The 16,672-nt window shown below is 42.5% G+C and overlaps 1 protein-coding gene and 1 non-coding gene across 2 annotated transcripts in view; both read left to right on the top strand.

The window, feature by feature from the left end:
- The window catches only part of LOC145410594 (solute carrier family 23 member 1-like), a 230,642-nt gene that overhangs the window by 29,192 nt on the left and 184,778 nt on the right, over window positions 1–16,672 (top strand). The window contains exons 5-6 of the mRNA XM_080280709.1: window positions 3,653–3,770; window positions 3,974–4,115. Coding sequence (XP_080136835.1) covers window positions 3,653–3,770; window positions 3,974–4,115 — 260 coding nt within the window. The remainder of the gene's footprint in view (window positions 1–3,652; window positions 3,771–3,973; window positions 4,116–16,672) is intronic.
- LOC145410832 (5S ribosomal RNA) lies at window positions 12,913–13,031 on the top strand. Its single transcript, XR_013899314.1, has one exon. It is a non-coding gene; the product is annotated as a 5S ribosomal RNA (ribosomal RNA).

Genomic DNA, 16,672 nt, shown 5'->3' with positions numbered 1-16,672 from the left:
TGCACATATCAAAGAACAAAAGTTATGAAGGTATGATGAGGGCTGACAGGCATAAGAAGGTTAACAAGGGCTGACTTGAGCACAAATAAGGCTAATTAGGGCTTACATTGGCATAAATAAGGCTAATAAGGGCTACCTGTGCATAAATAAGGCTAATTACGAATAACTATCTATCTATTGCCAGACGCCTCAATCCCGTTTGGGGTGGCCACAAACAAATCGCCTCCAAGTCGCCCTGTCCCCCGCCATTTCACTGCCCTGCTCCCAACTCACACACCCCTCTCTCATATACCTCTCCACCCCATCCCTCCATCTCATCCTCGGCCTCCCCCTCCCTCTTCGAATAACATGGGAATAAATAAGGCAAATGAGGGTTGATATAGGCATAAATGAGGTTAATAAGGGCTTACAGACACAAATGAGGGCAATAAGGGCTGACATAGGTAGAAATGAGGGCAATGAAGGCTGACATAGGCATAACAAGGGTGGCACCTGTTGTTATATCAAATCTAAATTTACAGTTGACACAGTTTTGAAATTCGTTTCAGCTAACTTCGATTATTCATTATACAAACTAATTAACTAAATATACCAGATATATCTGTATAGTTTATAGTTCCCCAATGTTCCTTCAGAATTTGATTCCATATCCACAAAGTTGACCAACTTTAAACTCACCCTTACCACTGAAATTACCACTTTGGGTGATTTTAACGTCCATAATGTAGAATGGTTACTGTATTCTGCCAGGACAGATGATACTGGTCTAGAATGTGAGCTGTTTGCACAATTAGTTAAGCAACCAACCAGAATACCAGATAATCCTGACCATAACGCCCATCTATTGGACCTATTCCTGACAAATAATCTGGATCAATACAGGATAGAGGCACTGTCACTACTTGGCTCCTCCGACCATAATCTAATCAAAGTCTCATTCATCAGTTGTCCCAAACCTTCCTGTTCTGAACCTGTCAGGGTGATCAAATGGCACTCTGATAGGGCAGACTGGGGTGGATTTGCATATTATCTTGCTGATATTCCATGGCAGTTTTTCTTCTCCACTGGCATCAGTTGTACCCAATCCCATATCTATTACTTAATACAAGCTGGTATGTAAGTGTTCGTACCCAATCAACAGCTTAATACAAGATCGGATTCCTCAGAGTGGTTTGACAGCAATTGTGCCACAGCAACGACCCAAAAGTCCTCAGCATATAGCTACCTAGAATAAAGAAAAAAATTCTCAATTCCACAGTCAATTTAAACTGGTTAGAAACCATGCAAAAGCAGTAAGAAACCTCGCTAAATCAAACTTTCTTCACAACCAAGCATCCAAACTATTAAATAATCCTAATGACAATAAAATATTCTGGTTAACTCTCAGTTCTTTCAATAACAAAGTCATCACTCTTTCTTCCACTAAAATCTTCAGACGATAACACTATGAATGACTCACGTGGAAAAGTGAACATCCTTGCTATTACGTTTGCCAGAAATTCTACCTAAGAGGAAGCCAGCCAGAACACCCCTGTACTAAAACTCGACTCTCTCGAAATTGCTCCACTTAAGATACAAATTAGATACGTAAAATCTATTCTAGACAATTTACCAACCAACAAAGTTCCAGGTCCAGATGGAATTCCTCCAATTGTTTTGAGAAAGTGTTCCCAAAGAACTTGCTCCTGTTCTAGCTAAATTATTCAGACTATGCATACATGCTTCTTTATTCCCTAATTCTTGGAAAGAAGCCAATATCCACCCAGTTCCGAAGAAAGGAAGTTCCTTTGTCCCCTTTGCTTACAGACCATTCGCTATCACATCTCCTAGTAAAGTATTTGAGATTGTAATTAATAAGTACATTGTTAAATATTTTGAATCCAACAACTTGATTATTCATCTGTCCTCTCTGATGACACACCAATCTCTCAAGGAAATCCCACTACTGCAGTCTTGATCCTCTCACTTCTGTCTTGCACTTTGCCAGTTTCAGATCTATTAAGAACACTGATTTCGAGTTTCTTGATCTTGTGTGGTGAATTGGACGTTGTGTGAAGTCGCTAACTCCAGATGCTGTCTCTTGTGTCTCTGTTTCCTCATTTTCGTAATCTTCTTCCGAGTCCACTTTATAATGCTGTGATGACTCAAAGATGGCCAGGTTTCCTTCATGTGACTCTCTTCGAATGCCAGAAAGCATTATGGTATTGACTACTGTCTGTTTTGTCTTTTTAGTGATACCATTTCCCAGTGTCGGTATCATGTAAAAATAACTGTCATTTACGTAGTTTGACGGTTCCCCCCATACCATAGGAGTGGCGAATGGCCTTAGCCATCCCTTGCCATTAGCCAGCAGCTGGAAAATGTTGTACAAGTACTGCACACTACTGTATATGTGGAGACCATTTTTTTCTTGGTCCTCAATCCTAGAGTCCAAGAAAAGGTGGTAGACCATTTTGATCGCAATTGTTCCTTTACGCTTTGCGATGCAAAAGTGGCTGCGCCACAAATGTAAAAAAAAAGAAAAAAAGAAAAAAGTCTTCTGTAAAGAGGGATATCGGTCATACAAGGCACATCACCCGCACAAAATTAAGGACCAATGATAAATGAGGACGGGTAACTCCTAATTGATTTATTGCATGTTCTCGTCGCTAAGTACCGCGTATGAATATCTGAAATCGTTGTGCTGTGTATTTATATGCAACCTTTTGTATCGTCAAAACAAGAGCCCATCACTACTTTTTAATGTCATATTCATGTTCAGCGCCTCGAAATTTGTAGCAACAACTGCTTTCATTATCCGAAACATTTTTCAGTGTTATGGATAGTTAGAGTTGTACAAGGGAAATATTGACGTAAATATAAGCTAATAAGGGTTAACATGAACTAAATAAGGAATTTAACGTCAAAAAGTTACTTCTTAACACAGACACTAGTTCTGCTAGAGGGGGCGTTCTCAGTGCCTGACTGACGCCATCTTGCCCAACCCACATTACTACTCGGATTTAGGAAGGCTGACACAGAGTAGTAATAAGGAATGGTAAGGGCTGGTAAAAGCAAATATAAACTAAGACAAGGCAAACTAGGGTTTACATAGACGTAATCTGCGCTGATAAGGACTGATACGGGTTGAAATGGAGCTGATGCAGGTTGATAAGGGCTATGACAAATCAAGATAGAGTAAGGCAGGACTGATACAACCTTTAACAGGCATACGAGGGGCAAATTAGGCAATGGCGTGAGTGAGGACTACAAATGGTTAGTAAGCATTGAATAAGTTGTGCTAAGGATTACTAAAGACTAACAAATGCTTCATAACCCCTACGGACGATAGCAGTAGTGGTGATGCGTTGCCAGTGTCTCAGTGACGTCACAATGTCCATCCAAGTAAACACCAAGGGCTTGAGAGAGCCGACGGAGCGTTCATAAGGGCTGTTTAGGTTGACAGAGGTTGAGATTGGGCTGTTCAAGGCTAATACAAGACTGATAAGGATCAATTTAGACAAAACATAACAAATTATGTGTAATAAGGCATTAAAAGTAAGACAGATGTATATACTTAAGAAGGGGCGAATAAGGGTTGATAAGGCCTAATTAAAGCTCAGTAAGGGTAATGGAAGGTTACTAATAATCCTTATGTCCTTCTGCCCCACAGAACTATAGTACTGGTGGCGGTGTGTTCCCAGTACCTAAGTGACACCACTATTCCCTTCCCAGTCTACCGCAAGGCATCCCTAGCATTCTCAAGGGTCCACGTCTTCAAGTCTTACCCGGTACTGTACTCACACACACACACACACACACACACACACACACACACACACACCACAGGCCAGAGAGAGAGAGAGAGAGAGAGAGAGAGGAGAGAGAGAGAGAGAGAGAGAGAGAGAGAGAGAGAGAGAGAGAGAGAGGGAGAGAGAGAGAGAGAGAGAGAGAGAGAGAGAGAGAGTATAAGTAAAGTGGTTTATTTATTTAGGTGCTTCTGGCAGTGGGTATAAGCTGGAGTGTATGCGGCGTGTTGACCCATTATAACCTGCTGCCCCCTGGCTCCCCTGCCCGCACAGACGCATCAGGCGATATCATACAACAGGCAGCATGGTTCTCCATTCCTTATCCCGGTACGTTATCTGCATGTATACCCCCATTATCTCTCTTTATTTATCCCTGTTCTGTAACATATTAATCTCTCTCTCTCTCTCCCTCTCTCTCTCTCTCTCTCCCCCTCTCTCTCTCTGAGTGTTAATCACTTCATCAGTATGACGTGTTTGGCACTTTACTCTTGATACCTGCAGGCTTTTGTGCCCAGCTTACCGGAAGACGGGTCCTTGAGAAGGTTCAAGATATAATGTCAATTCAGTAACAGTCTGGTTGGAGGAGGACTTGTGTATTTTGTTCTAACCACTACCAGATGACTGTACTCAGTTTGGGAAGAATGTAGAGTAGTCAAGGGCCAAATGAGGCTGTAGTTAAACTCTCCAATTGGAGGAATGTTCTATAAGCCGAGGTAAGAAGAATTAGCTTTAAAACACGCCATCTCAGTAGAGTAATTAACGCTGTCAGTTTCATATTTAGTTTCGTATTTCTTTTTTGCTGCCACAAGTCGTTTGTATTTAGTTGGGGGTGGCCAGTCATACTCGCAGGATTAAGAATTTAACCATTTTAGCAGCAGGGCAAACCACACTTTTTTTTCTACCCTCAGATGAATTCGGTTTAGGAAAGGATGCTCGTACTGGAGGAAGTTAAGGGTTTCTTCTAACCCCTCCTGCGCCAAAAGTCTCTTCCAAACTGACTGAAATCGTCTGGAGATAGCAAGACTTAAATACAAAAAATGTCCTGGGGAAACAGTTTAAGAATTTAAAACATTATATTTAGTCTCAATTCACTCTGTACTTACCCAGGACTTATTATTATTTTTTTCCATGGTATCTCCAAAAAATCAGTTCAGTGTAGACGACACTTTTTGGAGCTGGGAGTTAGGAAAATCTTATAGTAATTTACTCATTGCTAGAGTGGTCTCCTAAGATGACCGAAATCATCTGCTTAACAGTCAGAAAAACCTAACATCACCGGAGTTAAGAGTTGAGCTTGGCCTCGCCATAGTTCCCTGTCACTGTCCTCTTAAATATGCACCTACAACAGTATTAAGCACGTCTAGATCAAGTTTGTGTGTGTGTGTGTGTGTGTGTGTGTGTGTGTGTGTGTGTGTGTGTGTTGTCCTCATTAGGACACCTACACCAAAAAAGTTATTTTCTGAAGGTGCTTCCTTACAAAATTGTTCATACGGATAAGAAAATGGTTGGTGCCAAAATACTGTCCTTAAATGACTTCACTAACTACTGTCGCACGTGAAGTGAATAATACGGGTTTTTAGTCTTCTACTCGTAGTCGGAGGATAACTATATTGCAGTTTTCCGTCCTGAAACGAAAACTATAGGAAATTTTACTTTTTCCAGTGGGATAATTAAGAAGCAAAAACATTTCATTCCTGTAATTCTGGTTTATTGACAACTTGATAAGCAAAAATAAAACACCACGATGGTATTATAAACCGGCGCATTTCACAAGGAATATTTACTTTCGAGAGTAGCTATGTGGAGTTCCTGCTCTGTTCGTGCCAGGGAATTGGTGACGATGCCGCCCAACAACTTTCAGTAGATACTGATGCTGCTGTTCGTTTTCCGTGATGTCTTGATTACAGTCCTGGATAAAAGCTACTCCACGCTCGGCAAAGTAATTTATAACGGCAGTCGAGCCCAGTACCTCTCGTGGTGACTGGAAGGAGTCGTCCTCCCAATCAGCAGGGTTTCTGAAGTCCACAGTGCTGTCGAATGTCTCAAAAATCCCGTCTAAGGCAGATGTGATGAGATTCACTAGTCTTATCGACGATGACTCCCTTTGCTGCAAAGTCAACATGTGCTCCTTGGTTGAGGATTCTCCTCGTGTCCCTCCTTGACAGCCACCACAATCTTACGCTTAACATCGAGGGGAATTGTCCCATCGAATATAGCGAGTCCGGCTACCTCTTCCCTTAGGTACCACTGGTGATTGGCGAATTTTTAGCTAGCGACTGTAGTAATGCTGAAATCAGGATAGGCGAGCAGTCCTTTCAAGAATGCTAGATCATCAGGTAGAGCAGCAATGGCTGGTGGATCATCGAACCAGGCTTTGATATACAACGCGCCATAGAATGTCACAAATAGTCTCAGGCCAGTGAGCTCAGCAGCTGTCATTTGAAACTGAGCTGGGAACAAATACATTTTGGTTCCGTAGATCATATGGGCCATTCACCTTTCATGATGAAGGGCACCTGGCCAGAGGAAGTTGATAGATGTCCCTGGTGGACGCCAACCAAAGAGAACAGTGACTAACTCTTGAAATTCACGGTAATCACCTCTAGGTTGAGCAGTTTCGAGTTCCTTGATGCAAAATGACAAATTGTTCTTTGCAACTGCTGAACGGGCTGGCCACCACAGGATCCAGATCAATGGGCATCAATGGCTCAAACTTCTCTCGATCGATGGTTTTCCAACTTAACTGGAAACACTTGAATATGGCTATATACGGACCAGAAGATGGGCCGAAGCTCGCTGTGAAAACTGCTCCTGCAACTAATTCCAAGATGTGATGGCGGCATGCGAAATGAAATAGTGGGCATCCCAGCTGTTGCTGCAGAAGAGTGCACACACCAAGTGCTGATTCAGTGCTATTGGATGTCGTATCAAAACTCATACTGACCACCCTCTCTCTGATAACTCCCAGTCCTTAATACACTGCATTACAGCATTAGCCGTTGCTTGTCCAGTTTCCGTAGAAATCTTCGGTACACCAAAAAGCTTTGCAGTTCCTCTTGTGTCGGTGACAGCGACAGGAACACGGTCAACTTCCTTACAGTCATCTGGAAGGATTTTCCCATTCCAGTGGACGATTAGGCTCCTGTTGCCAGCAAAAGATTCCCGGATCTTCTCTGCAGTCACCTTCCATTGGGTTCGCCTAGATCTCCTGATCGACGATTGACTGATTGCCAGCACTGAGCATTCATGGTCCAAAAGCTGCTGCGGGTAGTACATGCACTGCCAATCGCACACTGACTTTAGCATGGTCAAGTGCTGCAGTCAGCTCAAATATTGCTTGCATGGCATAATCTCTTTGCAGTGAAAGGAGTGCCACCACTCTCGCTATCATTGGTTTCATTACTGCTGCTGTCATTCCTGTTTGGCAGGTATGTCAACTTGACAGTCTCCTCTCTCACTGCTCGTTCCATTTTTTCTCACTGCACAATGTTTGTCATTGACTGGTTATGCTGAGGAGCCCTCTCCTCTTTTTCTGATAGGACATTGTCGACGACTGCTATGTAGCTCCGTCTCTTTGGCCTCCGTTCCGCTCTGAGGAATTTGCGGTCCTCTGGAACTTTAACTAATTGAAGAGCGTCGACGTGGGCGGTGTCAAATGAAGCACTGAGTTTCGCTTGAAACTCATCTTCCCTGTTTATCTGTGGTGTAGATCGTCAGGTTTTTCCTTTAAGGATAAACCGGTACTGCTTTACCTTCTTTTCCAACTTGGAAATGTCATTCGGCTCTTCTGCGGTTGGGATTCACGCCTTTTACCAGATGCACATTGTTTCGCAAATAATTGGAGTTGCTGCACTCTTTACTTCCAAATTTTGGCGTTGGTGAAACTTGAAATACTCCCTCAGGACTTCTGACCAAGATAGGAGACGATCTGGGGGTATCACGTCAGCTGGAAAGTCACACATGCCAAGACAAGACAAGATAAGTGCACAAATGAAAACCTAGAACGACACCAAACACGATGGTTAGTTATAGTGTTTAGTTCCTACATGATGAAACACTACTCAGTATTTTACCATAACAATAGCTTGGCAATCTAAATCTTACCTTCTTTAGTCGGGGTTCGCTGGAGATGGTGTTTTGATATACTCAACTTGAGTTGATGTAATCAAGAGCGAGAATATCCGATAATTGATGAACGGCTTGTGGCTAATCATTTTTATACGCTGTGGGTGTGGCTGTCTAGGCCACGCCAGAATGCGATAGAATGTTCTCAAACGTACCACCATGGGCCTGCTGATGTAACACCATTAGGTTAGGTTATGGTATCTGACTAAACTCATTATATACTGTATACGGTATCATCTAAGTAATTTAAAAAATTTATATCTAATGAAAGTGAAAGTTTATTAAACCGAAGATTCAGTAAAATTTTATGAATACTAAGATAAACTGAAAAAAGTCATGACGTAACACTGCTCTCAGCTGATCTCAGTCGGCTGATACTGTGTAATGCATGTTCATATGGCAGCGGTAAAGTTAATGAAAATGAATGAAATTATGCTAGTCAATATTTCAGTGAGTGCAACTACAATAGCGCTAAACACTTTCGAAATATTTATAATGAATTTTAAAGATCACCATAGTGTGTGTGTGTGTGTGTGTGTGTGTGTGTGTGTGTGTGTGTGTGTGTGTGTGTGTGTGTTAATTTTATTATATTCTGTTAAAAAGTTTACACTTTAGGTTTTCTGATACCAGGAGAGAGAGAGAGAGAACTTTGGTAACAAGAAGCCTTTATGAGTGTATCTTATCATGTGGTTCGTGGTACTGTAAACGCAGGACGGAATTAGAGCGTTTTTTTTTTTTTTTTTCATTGTTGGTGATGTCATTCGCCATTAATACCCACCGCCGCTCCGTGCTGTGAGATTACAGGAGAGGCACCATCCTCGCTGGTACTTCTTCCTCATCTCCTTTGCCGTCAACTTTTCTCCTCTTCCTCTCTCTGTTCCCTCTCCTCCTCCTCCTTTTACTGCTCCTTCTCCTCCCTCTTCTTGTTCCAGTGTTATAACGCTCATGCAGTTCGTAGGTAATATTGTTGATCGCGTATGTATGATCGTGTATATTCATACACTCTCATACACCCTCACACACTCTCATATACGCTCACACACTCTCATACACCTCCATACACATTCATACACTCTCACACCCACTCATACACATTCACACACTCTCATACACTCTCACACACATTCATACACTCTCACGCCCACTCATACACATTCACACACTCTCATACACCCTCACACACATTCATACACTCTCACGCCCACTCATACACATTCACACACTCTCATACACCCTCACACACTCTCATTCACCTTCACACCCACTCATAGACTCTCACACCCACTCACACACCCTCACACCCACTCATACACCCTCACACCCACCCATACACTCTCACCCTCATGCACCCTCACACTCTCATACGCCCTTACACATTCTTATACACCCTCATACACCCTCACACACTCTCACACACCCTTCATACCCATTCGTACACTCTCGCACTTGTTCATGCACCCTCACACACTTTCATACACCCCCACACACTCTCATACACCCTCACACCCACTCATGCACCCTCAAACACCTTCATACACCCTCACACGCTCTCATACACCCTCACACACTCTCATACACCCTCACACTGACTCACACACTCTCACATACTGTCTTGCACCCTCACACACTCTCATACACCCTCACACTGACTCACACACTCTCATATACTGTCTTGCACCCTCACACACTCTCATACACCCTCACACACTCTCATACACCCTCACACTCTCTCACACACCCTCTCACATGTTCATAAACCCTAACACACTCTCATACACCCTCACACTGACTCACACACTCTCATACACTCTCACACTGACACACTCTCATACACCCTCACACTTACTCTCACACGCTCTCATACACCCTCACACTGACTCACACTCACTCATTCTCATACACCCTCACACTGACTCACACACTCTCTTACACCCTCACATTTACTCTCACACGCTCTCATACACCCTCATACTGACTCACACACTCTCATACACCCTCACACTTACTCACACACTCTCATACACCTTCACACTGACTCACACGTTCTCATACACCCTCACACTGACTCACACACTCTCATACACCCTCACACTTACTCACACTCATACACCCTCACACTGACTCACACGCTCTCATACACCCTCACACTGACTCACACACTCTCATACACACTCACACTTACTCACACACCATCACATTCATTTATACGCCCTCACACTTCGTCATAATCCCTGACACGAGTCATTCACTCTCTCACTAACTCATACACTTTTACACTGACTCATACATCCTTACAGTGACTCACACATCCTTACAGTGATTCATACACCCGTACAGTGATTCATACATCCTCTCTGACTCATACATCCTCGCACTGATTCATACATCCTCACACTGACTCATCCATCCTCACACTGACTCATCCATCCTCACACTGACTCATCCATCCTCACACTGACTCATCCATCCTCACACTGACTCATCCATCCTCACACTGACTCATCCATCCTCACACTGACTCATCCATCCTCACACTGACTCATACATCCTCACACTGACTCATCCATCCTCACACTGACTCATACATCCTCACACTGACTCATACATCCTCACACTGACTCATCCATCCTCACACTGACTCATACATCCTCACACTGACTCATCCATCCTCACACTGACTCATACATCCTCACACTGACTCATACATCCTCACACTGACTCATACATCCTCACACTGACTCATACATCCTCACACTGACTCATAACACCCTCACACCTACTCATACACCCTTACACTGACTCACACACCATCACACTGAATCATACGTCCTCATACTGAGTCTTAAGCCCTGACACGAGTCATTCACCCTCCCATTGACTCATACACCCTCACACCGACTCATATACACTCACATCGACTCATACCTTTACACTGACTCTTAAAGCTTCACACTGACTAATAAACATTCACACCTACTTTTACACCTTCACACCGACTCATACATCTTCACTGATTCGTACACCATACTGACTTACAAACCTTCACACTGACTCATACACCAGCAAACTGACCCATACACCTCTACACTGACACATACACCTTCACACTGACTCATACACCCTCGCACTGACAGTGACCATTACACTGACTGTGCACCCTCTCACTAACTCATACACCCTCTCACTGACTCATACTCCTCAGTGACACATACACCCTCTCACTGACTTATAAACCCTCTCGCTGACTTATACATCATCAAGCTGACTCATACACATTCATATTGACTCAAACACCCTTATACTGACTCATACACCCTTACACTGACTCATACATCTTTACACTGACTCATACACTTACACCGACTCATACACTTACACCGACTCATATATCTTCACACCGACTCATATACCTTCACACTGACTAATACACCTCTGCACCGACTCATACACATTTACATCGACTCATACACTTACACAGACTCATATACCTCCACACCGACTCATATATATTTACACTGACTCATACACTGACACCGACTCATATATCTTCACACCGACTCATATACCTTCACACGGACTCATACACCTCCACACCGACTCATACACATTTCCATCGACTCATACACTTACATTTACTCATACACCCTCACAGTGACTACCATCATCTGCCGCTGAACATATATAAACGCAAATCCTTAAGTTCTGCCAGCTTTGACGTGAATGGGTGGGGGGAAATCATTTTTTTCGAATGCTTTTTTTTTTTTTTTTTTTTTGACCAGTTTCCTGGAGTATGTTACCAGTGTTTAATTGACTATATTGATATTTCTGTTGTTTGTGGTATAGAACATGTTGTATAGTATAGTAACCCTAGTCCCTTCAAGATTTTTTTTTTTTATTGTTTTTATTTACACTTAGGTTAACTCTTTTATCTGTATTAATTCTTTTTGAAAAGCTGTTCTCATTTAGTCTATTTCGAAGAAAAGGTAGCCGTTCCCAGCTCTGTACCTCTCGCTCAGTTACTTTAGTCTCTAATATTTCCCAAAGTCATTTATAAGATTTTGAAACACCGTTATTTCTGACAATCAGCATGAGTTTCATCAAGGGCACTCCATTAGCGATCTTTAACTCTTTTTAGAGTCATGGGAATCCTGTTTCTGGAACGTGAGTCAGACTTATGCTTTGGACTGGACAAATCCATAGTGTTTAACCAACTCTGGTAAAGATCTCTTTTGTCTAAGATATCTTTCTATACTTTATATCCTTGCATCTGTGCCTTCATTTGTGGTTTCCTTTCTCATCACTTCATACTAGTCACTTTTGTATACGGCCACTGTTCTTTTTCAATAGTTAGCTGTAAAGTGCGCTTTGGGAGCGCATGACGAGCAAGCGAGCACTTGAAAGTTCCACATTGCCCACCTCTCGAATCACTGGTGTGAGACGGGTGAACGTGAAGCGGCAGCCAGACCTCATATGTCTGGTAGCTGTGAGCGTGAAGCAGGGGGAGGCGGGGAACTGGGGGCAGAGGAGGGTTTGGTGATAGGCTGGGAATCACATGAAAATCTGCAATGTATGACTTGGACGGTGTGTTTGAGTTAATTTAATATGGATTAATGACAATATGATGTTAGTATTCTATTTTAAACAATACGAAGATGTCTTTAGAGTTAGTGTTGTCAGGAAAGTTTGGAAGTTTGCTGGGTTCGGACAAAGGTTTGAATGCTTTCATTCCCTCTCGACTTCAGCATGAGACGTTTCCTCAGGAGATATTCGTAACGATATAACATATATTTATATTTTGTGTTGACTCAAAAACAAAGCCACTATATTAAATATATTATGTAAATTCTTATAAATTTGCCTAATTATTTATCCTCTGTCATCCCACAATAAACATCCGTCTGCAAACATTTCCTGTGTTATTTTGTAAATTATTCATCTCGTACTTAGAGTCTAGGGTAGTGTGTAACAACAACAACAACAATAATAATAATAATAATCTGCCAACGGCCATACCACGTTGAGTACACCGCTTCCCGTCCGATCAGCGAAGTTAAGCAACGTTGGGTCTGGTTAGTACTTGGATGGGTGACCGCCTGGGAACACCAGATGCTGTTGGCATAACGTTCTCCCTACGTGTCAAGTGGGGTTGGTGGAGGATTAGTGTCCCTCCCTGTAAAACATTTAACTCTAAGCCCTTGGTCACCCCGTTTGGGATACATGGCGTCTGGGAATGAATGAATGAAAAAAAATAATCTGTATGAGCGATTAACAGACTTTTCGTTTTCCTTTACACAGAATGACACGGGAGGTCCTAATTATAAGATCAGTCGGTAGAGACGTGGCCTGTAGTCCTAACGGACCCAGGTTCAAATCCCCGCTGGGGCAGGGAACAGTTTATGGATTTGAATTTAGTAAAAGCAGACTTTACTTATCTACCAGGCCCTCCGACATGTTGTAAAAGTACCCCCGCTAATACCAATACACCAGTCCTGTATGAGACAGCCCTAGCATGTTTTCAATATGGACGGTGGGTGTTAGCGCCGAAATGGTGACATGTAGAGGTGCATGGTATGTAGGAGGACTACTTGGCCTTGGGAGCAGGCTATGAAGCCTTTGCCCAGAGACGGACAAAAAAAAAAAAAAAACATTCCTATCGAACATTACAAAACGAAGGCAAAGAAACACCTTTGACAGCAAACATGTATTATATATGCAGTAATGTAGACAGATTCATAGAACAGCGTGATACCATACAAACAACACATCGCTTTTGTAATTTGAGAATACGTTGGGCGCATTATCATTGGCTATTGATACTGTGACCTAAGCAACTCTTCAAACCCTCCCACTCCCGGACCCCCTTCCTCCCACTCACAGTTACCAGACATGTGGGGTCTGGCTGCTGCTTCGTGACTATTCGTCGACCACCAATGCTCCGAACAGTGGGTAATGCGGAACTTTCCCTGACTGTACTATCACGATCCAAAGTTTCTTTACCCCCCTGAGTGGAAGAAGGTCGAAGCCAAGGTTGTATCAAGACCAGATGATCGGACACTGCCAGTATACAAGACTAATAATGGTTCATGATACCGTGATTCATAAATAGGCTCGTGTGTTTCATCCGGGTGATTCTTATTATCCTAAGCTTCAGGTTAGTGAACCCCTCCATCATGAACTGGCCTGTGTTCGGTGGCCCGTCATTTCTTCAACCTTGGCTTCGACCTTCCTCCACTCAGGGGGGTAAAGAAACTTTGGATCGTGATAGTACATACGCCTATCATCATAATTTCATCTTGACGCAAACTTTCAGCATTTCTGGTGAGGCAGTTCAACATTAACAGAAGAATAACTGAGCTAAAATATTTACTTTCACGTTTTCTCTCTCACTTTTTCTCTTTGCATGTGCATATAGCGAGGCGCCGTGGCGTTTATCACGAGCGCCATATTCAGCTTTCTGCTCCCGACTCGCTGTGTCAACGAACGGCGTCGGTAAACGCTTGGCTATTGATTGAATGATAAAACCCAGAAATGGGGTGATTACCCTTGCTGATTTCATCCCCGAAACATAAAAAAAAGGTTCATGTAAAATTATGAGCGTAATATCCGATACTTATTTGTTAGATTTCATGAAAGAAAACATCGTGTTACAAGAAAAAATCTTTTTTATTCGATTTCATAGTGGAGCATGTCAATTGATGCCCTCGGTACAGTCGGCAAGATTTCCGACTGGACCACCTTCTTGCGAGATTTGGCTAACGTGGCAACAGCGCGCGCCCGTGTGTGTGTGTGTGTGTGTGTGTGTGTGTGTGTGCGCGCCCGACAATTTTCCTAATCGCTAAGCTTCATCCTCCGAATTATATAGTATAATGTGGCCATTGTAATGTACTATGATATAGGCTAATAAATATTATGTGATTGGGATAATGGGCTGTGCACTATACTATTCATAGTCTGAGTTATATAAAACAATTCTTTTGCCTTGTAGCGTGGACCACGATACAAGTTGAGTTGCGGTTCAGAAACAGAGGGCAAGTTCACCCAGAACTTCCGCGATGTAGGGGGAAGGGGGGAGGATGGGAGTGAGCGGCCAACAGTTATATATTCTTGATCATTAGAGTATAGCTATTAAAGTGTCAATGATATCCTGTACCCTAAATAATAATAAACCTTTTTATTTTTATTATCTTTTTATAGACCCAAATATACACTAGGGTACCCCCTTCCTCGTTAATATGTAGCCTGCTCCACAGCCTCGACTCTCTCTCTCTCTCTCTCTCTCTCTCTCTCTCGAAAACTCCTCACTTGGCTATCAGTAGACACACACACACACACACACACACACACACACACACACACACACACACACACACACACACACACACACACACACACACATTATCAGTTTGTGCTAATGAGTAATGACGTTGCAATTAGTATATTTACCTAAAATTTAATACTGTGTCAAATTACAAGTGCAGTACATAACTACCTCATAGTACTGAATACGTTAACCAGTAAACAATACTTATTTACATAGTTTATGTTTCTGTAATAGTCATGGGGTAGCCATACCCACAGTGATATTTTCGTTAATGCTAAAGGTAATCGTGTGTTCAGTGGCGGATACCAGAGAGAGAGGAGGTGGCTGCTGACACACTCAATCCTCATAGCTACGCTGGTGAGTTGTAGTGTCACTGCAGGGGTTCCTGTTCCTCTAGTTATGTTAAAAATTAAAGGTAACATACTGATGAACAGCCATTTCTTACGAAAAATAAAAATGGCCTATATGGAACTCTCAAAATGCATTTATGAAGCATATTGTGGGAGCTTTCCAGCTCTCACGCACCAGTCACAGTCTTGGTCCTTTGTTTCAGTATTGCCAGCCTGACAGTGTGCAGTGTTAATGAACATGTTATTAATGTTATTTCTATATGCTTATTTACACTTGAAACAACAGAATTCAAAGCAGAAAAGTGAGAAACTACACACACACACACACACACACACACACACACACACACACACAGAATAATATATATATATATATATATATATATATATATATATATATATATATATATATATATTATTCTGTGTGTGTGTGTGTGTGTGTGTGTGTGTGTGTGTGTGTGTGTGTGTGTGTGTGTGTGTGTGTGTGTGTCTACTGATAGCCAGGTGAGGAGTTTTCGAGAGAGAGAGAGAGAGAGAGAGAGTCGAGGCTGTGGAGCAGGCTACATAATAACGAGGAAGGGGGTACCCTAGTGTATATTTGGGTCTATAAAAAGATAATAAAAATAAAAAGGTTTATTATTATTTAGGGTACAGGATATCATTGACACTTTAATAGCTATACTCTAATGATCAAGAATATATAACTGTTGGCCGCTCACTCCCATCCTCCCCCCTTCCCCCTACATCGCGGAAGTTCTGGGTGAACTTGCCCTCTGTTTCTGAACCGCAACTCAACTTGTATCGTGGTCCACGCTACAAGGCAAAAGAATTGTTTTATATAACTCAGACTATAAATAGTATAGTGCACAGCCCATTATCCCAATCACATAATATTTATTAGCCTATATCATAGCACAATACAATGGCCACATTATACTATATAATTCGGAGGATGAAGCTTAGCGATTAGGAAAATTGTCGGGCGCACACACACACACACACACACACACACACACACACACACACACACACACACACGGGCGCGCGCTGTTGCCACGTTAGCCAAATCTCGCAAGAAGGTGGTCCAG

Source organism: Coenobita brevimanus, chromosome 86 (genome assembly GCF_032717465.1).
Source record: "Coenobita brevimanus isolate Jiangsu-jjx chromosome 86, ASM3271746v2, whole genome shotgun sequence".
Taxonomy (NCBI): Eukaryota; Metazoa; Arthropoda; class Malacostraca; order Decapoda; family Coenobitidae; genus Coenobita; species Coenobita brevimanus.
This window is presented reverse-complemented; position numbering and strand designations above follow the sequence as displayed.